General features: G+C 38.2%; 1 protein-coding gene across 1 annotated transcript; it reads left to right on the top strand.

Annotated features, from left to right (window-relative positions):
- Positions 1–446: 446 nt before the first annotated feature.
- On the top strand, positions 447–4,132 carry LOC143530647 (AP2-like ethylene-responsive transcription factor AIL6). The gene is made up of 6 exons (XM_077026127.1): positions 447–835; positions 924–1,006; positions 2,745–2,842; positions 2,950–3,023; positions 3,172–3,299; positions 3,394–4,132. Exons 1-6 carry the CDS (start codon positions 447–449, stop codon positions 3,822–3,824), a joined length of 1,203 nt encoding a protein of 400 aa, XP_076882242.1. The 3' UTR covers positions 3,825–4,132.
- The last annotated feature ends 9,251 nt before the right edge of the window (positions 4,133–13,383 follow it).

Below are 13,383 nucleotides of genomic sequence, written 5' to 3'. Positions count from 1 at the left end.
AAGCAATATAAAAAATCCCTGTAAATACGGGGATAAAAACTAGTAATGTATATATTAATTAATTGTTGGTATGTATACGTGCAAATTCGAAATTATTAAATTATTATTATTATATGGTTAAGGTCGGTCAGAATAGATAGATAGATAGATATTGAGAAGTGTGTTAAAATTTGCTCCCACTGAATTTACGCCGGTTGGGTTGGGCCATAAAACCTGCTTTTATCCCCCGACTGTACAATACAATACAATACAATACAATACAATACTACACCCCCGTTAACCCTACAGACAAACACCTTCCTTTCTTTCTTTCAAATCTGCTGCATGTTTTAACCTCCTATTAATAATAATAATATATATTTTCCCCTTACTTAAAAATAAAAAATGCTGCTGCCCCTGCCTTTTTAATTAACTTACTCTACATTCATTTTGAGTTACTCGTACAAATGGCGAATAATAATAATAATAACAACTGGCTTTCGTTTTCTTTGTCTCCAATGGAGATGCTCACCTCCTCGTCCTTCGACCACCTGTACAGTGGTGGAGTAAAAGACGAGTCACAAGACTCATCCTCATTGACCCACATCTACGACGGTACCCTCTACTTTTCATCAGACCTTAAGGCCAACTCCTCCTCCGAGGTCGATGACTCGGTCACTCAGTCAACCGCTCAACAACACTCGCTAAATGGCTTCTCGTTGGAAATCACCACCACACCGCCGCTTGACAAGGTCACGCAACTGGCGACTGCTGCTGGTCACAAGAATAATAATAACAATAAGATTGCTGCTGATACTTTTGGGCAGAGGACTTCGATTTACAGAGGGGTTACTAGGTATTGTATTAATTCATTCTTCTTTTTTTTTTTTATTATTTTTATAAAAAAAAATAATTATAATAATAATAATATTGGTTTTGTGCAGACATAGGTGGACGGGAAGATACGAAGCGCATCTTTGGGATAATAGCTGTAGGAGAGAGGGTCAGGCAAGGAAAGGACGTCAAGGTACCATTTACCTTTCTTAATTACCTCTCTTTTTAATTCATTAACAATAATAATAATAATAATAATATTAGATATTTATCAATGTCAGTTATAATACTATAAGAATCTACATAATCTTTTTCATATGCAACCAAGAGAGATGAATATTGGCTTCTGTTAGTATAAGCCGTTGTGGCGTTACCCCTTACAAAATTAGGAGTTGTTTGTTCAAAAAAAATGTAATTGGTTATCATAGTTAAATTGATTACTAAATGTTTCATATATTAAGGGGGTGTTTGGGATTGCTTATTTTTATCAACTTATAACTTATTAACTTTTTAAAAAGTAATAAGATGTTTAGGATTGCTTTTATTTGATGTTAGAGGAAAAGTTCCATAAGTTACAATATTGTAACTTATTAACTTAATGAAAATTATAAAAAGATAAAATAAGAAAATCCCAAACACCCCCTAAGAAGAAGCCTATCAACCTGATTTGGTATATTAAAGTAACTAAAAGTTACTAAACTAATTCTTGTATGTTAACGTCGGAAAACTTGTCTTAAATGCTAGTCATTAGTGATTTTCTTAAAAAATACGTATTATTCTTGAAAAAAGCTATTTCATATAAGAAGTTTTGGTAAAAGTTTGAATGTATGTTGATTTTTCTATGGTAATAACCATTGAAATAATAGATAAAAATATTTAATTAGAGTATTTAAAAAAGATTTTGTAAAAGTGAAGTGAAAGGGGTTCTTCAAATGAGTGTGTAGTTGTTATGTCTTTACCCAAAATGGAAGGAATATGTCCACAAGATTTACATAAAATCCTATTTGTTTCTTTTTTCAACTCTACAAACTATGTAGGTAGGTCTGCATTTCACTGTAGTTTCTTTTCATCACTACATGCTTTTACTTTTGCTTTCACTTTCTTTTTTTTCATTTCATATGTTTGACCAAGTCAAACTCTCATTTCTAATTTCAAAACATTTTTTTTTTAATTCTATAACCTGATATGGATAAAACTGGCTGACATAAATAGACCTGTTTCATCTATTTAGTGATACTTACTTTTTTTAAAGTTAAATTAAAGATGCGTAGTAATCAATTTTATAACTCTCTCATTTTGGTTACATAGTTCTACGACTCACCCAAAAATGCATTGAATTTCATTTAGTATTCCATATCAGGATGAATATACCCTCACTTTTTTATAATTACGAAAATTAAACTTGCTTCCTTTTCATTCTAGAAAGTATTAAAGTAAAATGTTGCTTTTATTCACACAACATTTTCTTGTCAGATTTTTTGATATAAAAGAAATTGAGTAGCTCTTTGGTGTCATGTAATATAGTTACAATATTTGAGTGACCTTAATGAACGAGGTTGAATGGTCTCTTATACCTATTTCTATTATAAAGTATGTGTCAATATACCATATAAACCATACTAAAACCACTTTATAATTTTACTTCTATGTTAAACCAATCCCCTAATTGAATTTAACCGCGTACTTCATCATATCATAAATGTATGTACGTGTAGAAATGAGTGCTTCCATTTCTTTTTAACTTTTGCTTTATCAGAAAGTGTTTTGGTGATCAAATCATGGACCACTTTAACGTTTGTTTCTTTTTTGCATGGAAATGGCTAATTGCTGCTGCTCGTAATATTATTATCTGCAGTGTACTTAGGTGAGTTGATGCGACATTATTCCCGTTAATTCTTCTTTTTTAGATAATTGATTATAACGGTGTTAAGGATTATCAGGCGGTTATGACAAGGAGGACAAGGCGGCACGAGCCTATGATTTGGCGGCTCTTAAGTACTGGGGACCGACTGCCACCACAAACTTCCCGGTAAATAGATAATACTTCTTTTTTTTTTTATCTCGGTTTCATTTTATTGAATTAAGCGGTTTTTCATGTTTTAAGATGATGATTCTTGTAAGTTTCTTTTGAATTAGGTTGCAAGCTATGCAAAAGAACTTGAAGACATGACATACTCAACAAAGCAAGAATTCATTGCATCACTAAGAAGGTTTGTTTTTTGAACCTTTTTGTTACACTCGTATGGGACACTGTTTTACAATCTGGTAGACTTAGATTACAAATACTCGTCGCAACTGTAAACGCTTTTTTCTATACATAAATATTTCTAACTCCCCCCCCCCCCCCATAATTTTCAGAAAAAGTAGCGGTTTCTCAAGGGGAGCATCAATCTACCGAGGTGTGACAAGGCATCATCAACAAGGTCGTTGGCAAGCCCGGATAGGCCGTGTAGCTGGAAACAAAGACTTATATCTCGGGACATTTGGTATATTTACAACTTTCTGTAATCATAACCATAAAATGCAACGCTTATGTAACACGCGTATTAATCGCGTTTAACATAAATAATAATGCCGCAGCCACGGAAGAGGAAGCGGCCGAAGCATACGACATCGCAGCAATAAAATTCCGGGGCATTAACGCGGTCACAAACTTCGAGATGAAACGGTACGACGTTCAAGCCATTTCCAACAGCTCCCTTCCAATCGGCGGCTCCGCTAAGCGCCTGAAAATCTCGCTCGAAACCGAACCAAAACCGCTCCAAATCACCAACCACCACCAGCCGCCACAATACACTGGAGGCAGTAGTGGCAGTAGCATCAGTTTTGCCAACATTTCACCTGTTTCTGCAGCGCCTTACGCGATGGTGTTTGATCCGAACTCAGCACTGTCGTACGATCAACAGAACTTCTTCCAGCACCTCCAGCCGAACCACCACGGTGGGAACCAGTTGGCGTTGCTACGGCCAGCTTCGGGGGAGTTCTTCCTGTGGGCAGACCAACCATATTAACATATGATGACCAACTAAGTAGCTTAGCACCATAGACATTAATGCTAATTTTGGAACGTACTCTTTAAAGCTGACCATTGCTGACCGGTTTAGCCTAGCTAGGTGATCTTGATCAACTTACCTTAGTATTATATTAGTATGGGCTGGGTATAATGTTTCTTCTGGTTTCTCTTGGATTTTATTTTTATGTTTTTGCCTTTTGGAGGTTGGACTAATATTGTCAACTGGTGTAATTTCGAATGCTAGTTATGGACGTTTTTTATATTTTTATAAACTAGTGTCGTATAAAATGTTAAACTGCTTTAGAATGTTAAGGTTGCTATAAAGGCACTTGCAATTTGATAATATTTATTATTATGAGTCCACACCCCTTGTTATCAAATTATTATCTTGAAAATAAATCAATCGTATGACCACAAACAAATCAATCTGAATGCCTGTACCTAACGGTATAAGAAAGTATAGAGGTATTGGAAAGATCAAAATACTCATAAAGGATCATTCGCGGGTCACTCTGACTTTCTTAAAAGTCATCCGCGGAACATTCCCAACACCCGCGTAACTTAAGTCAGAGGAAGCCCTCAGAAGTCATCCGCAGGGTGTTCTTTCCACGCAAAAAGATGGTTAGAGAGTGACGTCAGCAAATCAGTTGTAACTAACTTCTTTCTAGAAGATTTACGAGAAGATTCTCTCTTGGAGAGCATGTGACGTAACAGCCAACTAAGGGAGGACAGCTGGCAAGGTTGTTATAATCGTGCACATGGCTAGTTGTCTCGCCCTATCTTATGCGGACACGTGTTTAGTTTGTTACAAAAAGCATCTTCTAGAAGAGGACAACTGTACCAATAATATTCCCCCTAACCACCGACTATAAATACCCTCTCCATCATCACAAGGTATTCATTCACACTTCACACATTACATCAATTACTTAAAGTACTTTCTCTCACTAGGTTGTACTTATTTTCACGTCTGAGAGTGGTTACGGGATGACCTCTCCTCTTGAGTTGAGCTTGTATCGTTGTGTTAATAGTTATGTGACTCTTATCCTGTGGAATCATTGGTCTAGCATATCTAGGGTTAGATCCGTGTTTCTTCATTGGCGTCATCCGTGTTTGTGCTAGAATGATAAGGGTTTTGTTTTATTTGGGTGGTATGAGTCAATCTCTTCAAGGTCTGACGAAAACTCCAGTGATCACCAGACGCTCTGTTGGAATTACGCCACCTGAGGGTCTGACTCCTGGCGATTTGGGACATGTGACGGTGGAGACGCGTCGAGCTCGCCGGGAGTCAGATCTGGAACTTCTCCTCCGACGAGATCTCAACGTCAGAATGTCCGATCTGAGGGGATTCAATCTTCTGAAGAATGGTTGCAACGGCAACAAGAGAAGGTTATAGTTGAATATGAACGCATGTTGCGTGAAGAAAGAATCTGTGCGAGGACTTTGGTCTATGATGATGTCCCGCTTAGATCTCCATCTCCTCCTTCAACAATCAAGCAGAGTCAGATGCGAGAGAGTGTCAGATCTGAGGTATTTTCTGAAGAAGAGATGGAGGAAGGAAGTCATGACAGAGGTTGTCCAGTTGTTCAGGGACCTACCCGCATAATTGTGTATGATCAGAGCCATGTTTCCAGAAGCAGAGACCCCACATATCGTCGCGGTGAGGCTTGTTACTTTAGCGACGATATCAAGTTTACGGAAGAGAGGAAACCAGTCGCCCGCGTGCGATGGTTCGACATACTGAATACTGTAGCGATACGGAAGAAGATTATACTAAGCCTTATCGTCCCGCAACGTTTGCTGAAAAATCAAAATTTGTCATGCGTTTTGCTACATCTCCATTTCCGGTTAACGTGAAAATTCCTACTAACTTGGGAAAATATAATGGGATGACAAATCCGAGCGATCATTTGCTCAATTTGTTGCGGTAGGTGGAGTCAGTGGTTGGAATCTTCCTTATTAGTGTCATATGTTTGCCTTGACATTGGTTGGGGCTGCTCGTGAGTGGTTCGAGAAGTTACCGGATGGTCAGATTAAAAGTTGGGATGATTTGGTAGCTAAGTTCTCACAACATTTCAGTTAACATAAAAAAGACACGCGGGACCCGTATGAAATTTTGTATGTTGTTCGGCGAGACAAGGAATCTGTTGAAGATTTTATTACACGATTTAATGATGAAAGCTTGAATATTGGTGGAATTAGTGAACACATGATGCGTGGTGCTTTCCGCAAGAACGTGCGTAGTGGAGCCTTAATCAGGTGTTTAACTGGGAAAGATGGTATGCCCGAAACATGGGATGAAATCATGTCTGCAGCAAAGCTCTTTGATAGAACAGAAAAAACTTTAGGGTCTGAAAGTCCTAAACAGACAGTGAAGGTGGAATTTAAAAATACGCGGGTGAATAAATCAGCAGGGGTTCATTCTGGTCTAGACTCCAACCATACGCAGAAGCTTCAAAGCAGCCAGATGCGATAACATTAACTGGCAACAAGAATAAGGATCATAATCTGAGGCAAGATAGTAACAGTTGGACTCCGTTAACAAAAACTCCATCGGAGATTTTGACTACGGAAAATGTGAATTTCAGAAAACCATAGCCACTCATGAAGAGAACGCATTTGAATCCCAATAAGAAGTGCATGTTCCACGATGGCATTGGTCACCACACGGATGACTGTGTTAGCTTAAGGAATGAGATTGAGAATGCAATCAAGTCAGGAAAGTTAGAGCATTTGTTGAAAAATGTGAGGCAAGAGACCCACAAACCGCCCGCACAAGACAATCCTAGCCCGCTTAAAAAGCAGGTTAAGGATCTAAGCGTTCATATGATCCAAGGAGGAAAAATCTGCGGATACAAGAGATAAGAAGTTGATTATGAAGAGTGGAAGAGCGAGCCTGTTGTGTTTCCGTGGGTAAAAGGAGGTCCTTGTATGAAGTACTCGCTGATAATTTCTGCCTTGATTCGACACTATCGATCTCAATGCGTCTTCTTTGATACAGAAGTACGTCTGATATTATGTATGAACAATGTTTTGAACAGTTAGACGAGCAAGACAAGGCAAGGTTGAAACCTATTCACGCATCGGCATCTGGTTTTGGATACAAGGTGATGCATCCGTGAGGGGTAATTTATTTCCCTGTTACTCTCAGTGATGGAATTCACTCGCGAACTGAAGATATATAATTTTTGGAATTCTCAGTGATGGAATCAACTATATGAAACGTATGTTAGACTGTACGAGTCGTATGCCTTCGGCCCAATCACAAAACTTCCCCGGGATCCTAGTAACGTGTTTTTATGAACTATACATATCAAAACATTTCGAAAGGATATATTTTACCACAGTTCTTAACACTTTGTGAAAAAGATTGAAATAAATTTTCTTAACCGCATTGCTAAATCCTCATTAAAAATGCATTATACTTTTGAAGAAAAAAATTTGGAATCCGATGAATCTTTCGCCATTGTTTTGTAAAATCCTGTGAATTTTTCTCTACTGAACATGTAAATGCTTTCAATTTATGTTTGTACTACCATTAACAAAAACGAATCTTACTTCAAGTGTTTATATGTCTCAATGACTTGAAGATTTGGGCGTATAACTAGGATGAGTTCAGTACTGATCCGGATTTTCCTTAAAACTTTGTACTGGTACCAAAAAAGCTTAGAAACTTTTTAAAATCACTCAAAACGGCTAAAAATCGCGTTTACGGAAATACAAGGACTAATTTTGCGAATTCTTTCATAAACCGACCTAATTAACAAAACTTAAGCCCCAAGATAAGTCATATGATATTATAACATGTCCATATTCATTCCTTATTTTATAAAAATGAATTTTATGTTTTAAATAAGTTGATTTCGTCATTAAACGAATATTCTACTATCTAAACGTGTAAATTGCCTAATAAACAAATTTTAGTCTTTAATATTTAAACCAACTATTCTCTAAACCTGATGGAGGCCCAAGTATTGAAGTGTGTGCCATGTTATATTTGGAGGCCCGTGATCGTGCTTCCAAAGGTGGCCCACGAAAACGGGCATAACTTGGCCTACGAAGCTCCGTTTCAAGCCCACGACCAGTCAAATCGAAGCTTGAGACGAGGAGCACGTTATGGCAAATGCCTATATCGGTTTTTTCCCTTGTCTGAATCCCAAAAACGCCTTCTAAATAAAGTTATGGGACTTTTTATGTTTTTTCGTCAGTTTTACATTTTTATTTTTGGGTTTGTGTTTGGCCTATGGCCTTTTTTGGGCCATTTCAATTTTGAAAGTCTATTTATATGATGCTTATGTAATGTGAAATGAGAGACTTGAATTTTAGCAATAAAGTATTTTCTCTTCATTTTTCTTGACCTTTGGGTGGGATTTGGTAGTTTTGTGAAATTCATCACTGGTGTTCCAAGAATCAACGTGATTTGATCTTCGTTATCGTTTTACCGCTATATTAATTGGTATCAAAGCCGAATTCCTGGCTCAAAAATGCATATAAGGAGAAGCATACCAATCGGCGAGGTTTATGAATGTAACACCCCGAAATTCTAAAATAATATTTAATATATTGTTTGCGTCGGGTGAAATAATTAAGTTAGTGAAACGATAATAATAATAATAATAACAATAAAATAGGAAAGAGTAAGTAGGCTATTTAGATGGAAGGAGTTATGGACCAAAAAGGAAATATGGGCCTTAGGTCCATAGGCTTAAGGGAATATAAATACCCCTTTAAACCCTAATCCTTTCCATTTCCATCCATCTTATCTTTCAAGAATCTCTACTGTTGGTGCATGATGTCAGTAGTTCAGTGTCTAGTGTCTGTAATTGAGTTTGTAATGTTTTGTATTTGATGTAAGCGAAGTTAGCTAACAAGTTCGTTGATATAGGCGAACTTGTTAGACAAGCGAAGTTAGGGACAACTTCGCCTGAACATGCCAGGCGAAGTTGTCGTGTTATATATTGATTAGGTTACGGCTTAATCAATAACAACATACATTAAGGAGTTTTGTTATTCGAGTTTACGAGTCAGAGAGTCCTGTAATCAGTGATTGATATCACGTGTTTAAGGTTGCAATATAACGAGTATTTGTTTATTGTAACGTGTGTTCGATTGTGTTTAATCGTATCGTCTTCTACGCTCGTAACGTCTTACGTAGGGATTCCGCACCTACGTAGAACGAGATATCTCGTGTAGATCCGGCTGGGAACCTACAATTGGTATCAGAGCTTTTGCTCGATTGTGTGGTTCGGGATTATCACGCGGGTGTAGAAACCGTTCCGTTCGACTATTCGCGGGACGAGTTTTCTGAGTTTTTGTGTTATACTCACCTCCTACAATCATAAACAACCCATAACACCTTCACAGACCTCATAAAATCCAGAAATCTAACCTGAATATTCATCGTGTTCATCAGGCGAAGTTGCCGTCACTGTTCGTAGGGTTTCAGCGAAGATATAAGGTTAAGCGAAGTTATCCACAACTTCGCCTACCTTCTCAAGTTCGCCTGTATTAGCGAAGTTACCCACAACTTCGCCTACTTCACAAGTTCGCTTACCTTAAGCGAAGTTATTTACAACTTCGCCAAATCAGGCGAATTTAAAAAGAAAGCGAAGTTCAGAATTAGCGAAGTTCAGACTTAAGCGAAGTTATCCACAACTTCGCCTACAGTACTGTTAAAAATAAAATTTTTATTTTTCGGGTTTCTGTGTGTTTCGTGAAAGATGTCTTCAATCAACATTACGGAACTAGTTAAGATGGAAGTGGAAGCGGGTTCGGCTACAAAGGCACCGAAGATGCTTAAGAAAACCGATTATGTAGCGTGGAAAGATCGTTTTGAACAATATGTCAAGTACCAAGATGCTAAGATGTGGGTATGCATACAAGATGGTTACATTCCACCTACTGCTGAGTATGAGGGTCGTGATCAGATAAAGAAATACAAAGAGATGGAAGAAGAAGAGAAGAAAATGTATGAGGCTGAAAGCAAAGCTCATGCTGCGATTACTATGGCTCTTCCACAAGAGATTCTACACACCTTCAGAAAGTATAAGACTGCTAGAGAGCTTTGGGAAGCTCTTGAAAACCGTTTTGAGGGTAATGTGGGAATTCGTGCTTCAAAGATTAAACTACTTAAAACCCAATTCTCGGTCTTCAAGTACTTGAAGAATGAATCACTTGATGATATCATCACTAGATATTATCATCTGATGACCGAACTCAACAATTATTCAATTGCTTACAAAGAAGATGAAATTGTTGAAAAGCTTCTGGATGCTCTCCCACCGAAATGGGAGATGTACACTGTGTTGATGAGAGAAGACAAAGACTTTGCTGACTATGACCTGGAAACAGCAGTTAACAAGCTACGAACTTTTGAACTAAACATGGTTTGAAAAGAGACACCTACTGATCAGGTTCAAGATCCAGGAATGTATGGTGCAAAGGTTAATACAAGTTCAAGTTCGAAGTCTGATTCGTCTGCTTACTACTCAAAGGGAGAGTCGGGCGCTAACTCAACACATGAAGGTCATGTATCTCTCAACATGAATGGTGATGTATGCTTTGTAGCTAGAGAATCAAATGCTTCTAACCCTCAAGCAACCAAGAGTAGTTTTACCCCAAGTGTTTCGAATAACAACTACTCAAGGATGCCGATGAGTGTTAAATCTGCTGAACAACAGTTTGCTCTGTATGCATCCTTTATTGCTTCGTATGAAAATTACATTCAGGGTAAGATTGTTGATCCAGCAATATTGGAGGAAGACTATGATCAGATCGATGCTGATGATCTGAAAGAGATGGATCTGCAGTGGCAGATGGCGATGATTGTGAGAAGGGTTAAGAGATTTATGAAGAAGACAGGAAGGAAGTTTGTTGGTGAGAGACCGGGTTTTGACAAGTCAAAGGTGCGCTGTTACAACTGTCAACAGAATGGCCACTTTGCGAAGGAGTGCACGAATGAGAGAGTTGAACGTAGTCAGAACAGGTCGACACACCAGAATGGGGGTGGTAATGATAATAGGGCCATGATTTCCAGACAGAATGGGGAATATAACTGGAATCTGCATGTTGAAGAAGTGTTCGAACAGGCCAATATGGCGAACATCGAAACTGCAGATACTGAGGAAGTGACTGGCGAAAGTGAAGCTTACATGGCAGAGGATCAAAATGAAGCTTGTATGGCAGATGTGAAAGATCAGCTCACCGAGGTAAGTAATAAACTCCCTTGCACTAAGTGTGAAAATCTGTCTGAACAATTGACAACTATAACTGATCAGTATGTTAGTTTGGATGCTCAATTCAAAACCTTAAAAGAAGAACATCATTTCACTAAAGCTAGAGAAAATAGTTATAAAGTAAAAATTAAAGCTAGTGAAAAAGATATTAGAAGTCTTAAAGCATAGCTGAAAAAATTAAAGTAATTGATCTGAGCTATGAAGTGTTAGAAGAAAAAACCAAACTAATAGCTGAAAGGGATAAACAGATAGCTGATCACCAGGTGAAAGTGGTGGAACTTAACAGGAAACTTGAGAAATTTAGAAATTCCACCGCTATACTTGATCACCTCGTTAGTGATCAAGGTTCACAGTTAAAAGGGGAGGAATTGGATATCATGAAGTTCCGCCACCGTACAATCATAATTACACTTATGATCCTAGTAATCAGAAATCTATTGATGTTGATTATAGTCAGACAGTTCCGGTTAAGGTAACTAGTAAAGAACCAGAAGTTAGTAAAGGCGAAACAAGTAAGCCTGTTTCAAATGTTAAGATTTCTGCTCCAAGTCCTGTCTCATCAAACTCGGACAAGTCATCTGAGTCGTGTGAGACAAAAGAAAAGACAGTGTTACCAAAAAGTGGAGAGAAACATAAAACAACTGAAAAGAAATCTCCACTAAACCCGTATGTCCCACCATATGTGAGACAAACGGGCAGTAATGCAGCCTCATCATCTAAAACAACTGTTGAAAAGAAAGTTGAACACAAGAGTTGTTTCAGATGTAATCAATTAGGACACCTAATTGCTGATTGCCATCTGAAGCAGAGATTCAGAGGTGTGAGGCCTTCAAAAACTGAAAACAGATCTAACAGTAACTATAATAGTGGTAAAACTGAAAACTCATCAAAGTTCAGAAATTGGACTAATTCAGGTTTTCAAAGAAAAAGATCTCAGTTTTTCACTGCTAACAACCAAACCATAAGTAATAATTCACTCAATTCTAGAAGGTTTGGATGGCCTCATAGTCAATCTCCAAGAAGGTATCCTTTCAGGACTTACAGAAACTATTCTGATACTAACTTTGGACAGCCAAGGTACGGGATGTATCGACCCAAGACCAATAGGTCTTGGGTCCCCAGATTTTAATCATTTGCTTTAATCGTGCAGGAACAGTTGAACAAGGCTGCAAACAATCAATGGGTTGTGGATAGCGGTTGTTCCCGGCACATGACGGGTAACAAGAAATTGTTACACGATTGGAAACCTGTTCAGGGAGGAAGAGTGAGTTTCGCTGGAGAGAGCGGTGGAAGGATTACAGGAATTGGGACGGTGACTAACGGAAAGATGACGTTAGAGAAAGTAAATTTTGTTGAAGAACTGAAGCACAATCTGCTGAGTGTTTTGCAGATTTGTGACAAAGACTACACCGTGCATTTCACCAAGAATGAAGCGATCGTGCTATATCCTGGTTTCACGATACCAGAGGATTGGATTATTATGAAGGCTCCAAGAGAAAAGAATACGTATATAATGGACATGAGGTCGACTGAGATGACCACAGAAGAATCGTGTCTTCTGTCGAAAGCAACTGAATCGGAGTCCGAATTATGGCATAGGAGAATGGGGCATATTCATCTTCGAAAAATGAACTACCTTGTCAAGAATGGGCTTGTGCTGGGTGTTCCCTTGAAGAATTTCAACTTTGAAGACCAATGCTTATCGTGCAAAAAGGGAAAGCAACACAAGAAATCCCATCGCACCAAGAAGGTTAACTCAATTGTCAGTACCCTAGACTTACTTCACATGGATCTCTTTGGTCCCATGAATGCAAAAAGCCTAGGAGGAACATCTTACTGCTTGGTGATCACTGATGATTTTTCTCGATACTCTTGGGTATATTTCCTGAAGTCAAAGGATGAAGCGGTTCAGATGGTGATAAATTTGATTACCAAAGTTGAGAATATTATGGAAAAAAGAGTTAAATACATCAGGAGTGACAATGGGACTGAGTTCAAGAACTATCAGATGGAGCTCTTCTGTTTACAGAAAGGAATCGAACATCAGTTCAGCGCTCCGTATACTCCGCAACAAAATGGAGTGGCTGAGAGGAAGAACAGAACGTTAATTGAAGGAGCCAGAACCATGCTGGCTGATTCGAAACTTCCTGTGGTGTTCTGGGCTGAAGCTGTTGCAACAGCCTGTTATATCCTTAATCGAGTGTTAACCGTTAAAAGATTAAATAAAACATGTTATGAACTTATGCATGGGAGAAAGCCCAACTTGAGTGGTCTTGAACCATTCGGGTCCCCGTGTTCGATATTAAAGACAAATTCTAAATT

This window comes from Bidens hawaiensis, unplaced genomic scaffold, assembly GCF_021521415.1.
Source record: "Bidens hawaiensis isolate Kalapana, Puna unplaced genomic scaffold, B.hawaiensis_p1.1 tig00008968_1, whole genome shotgun sequence".
NCBI lineage: Eukaryota > Viridiplantae > Streptophyta > Magnoliopsida > Asterales > Asteraceae > Bidens > Bidens hawaiensis.
The sequence above is the reverse complement of the archived record's forward strand: the minus strand, read 5'-3'. Positions and strand labels throughout refer to the sequence as shown.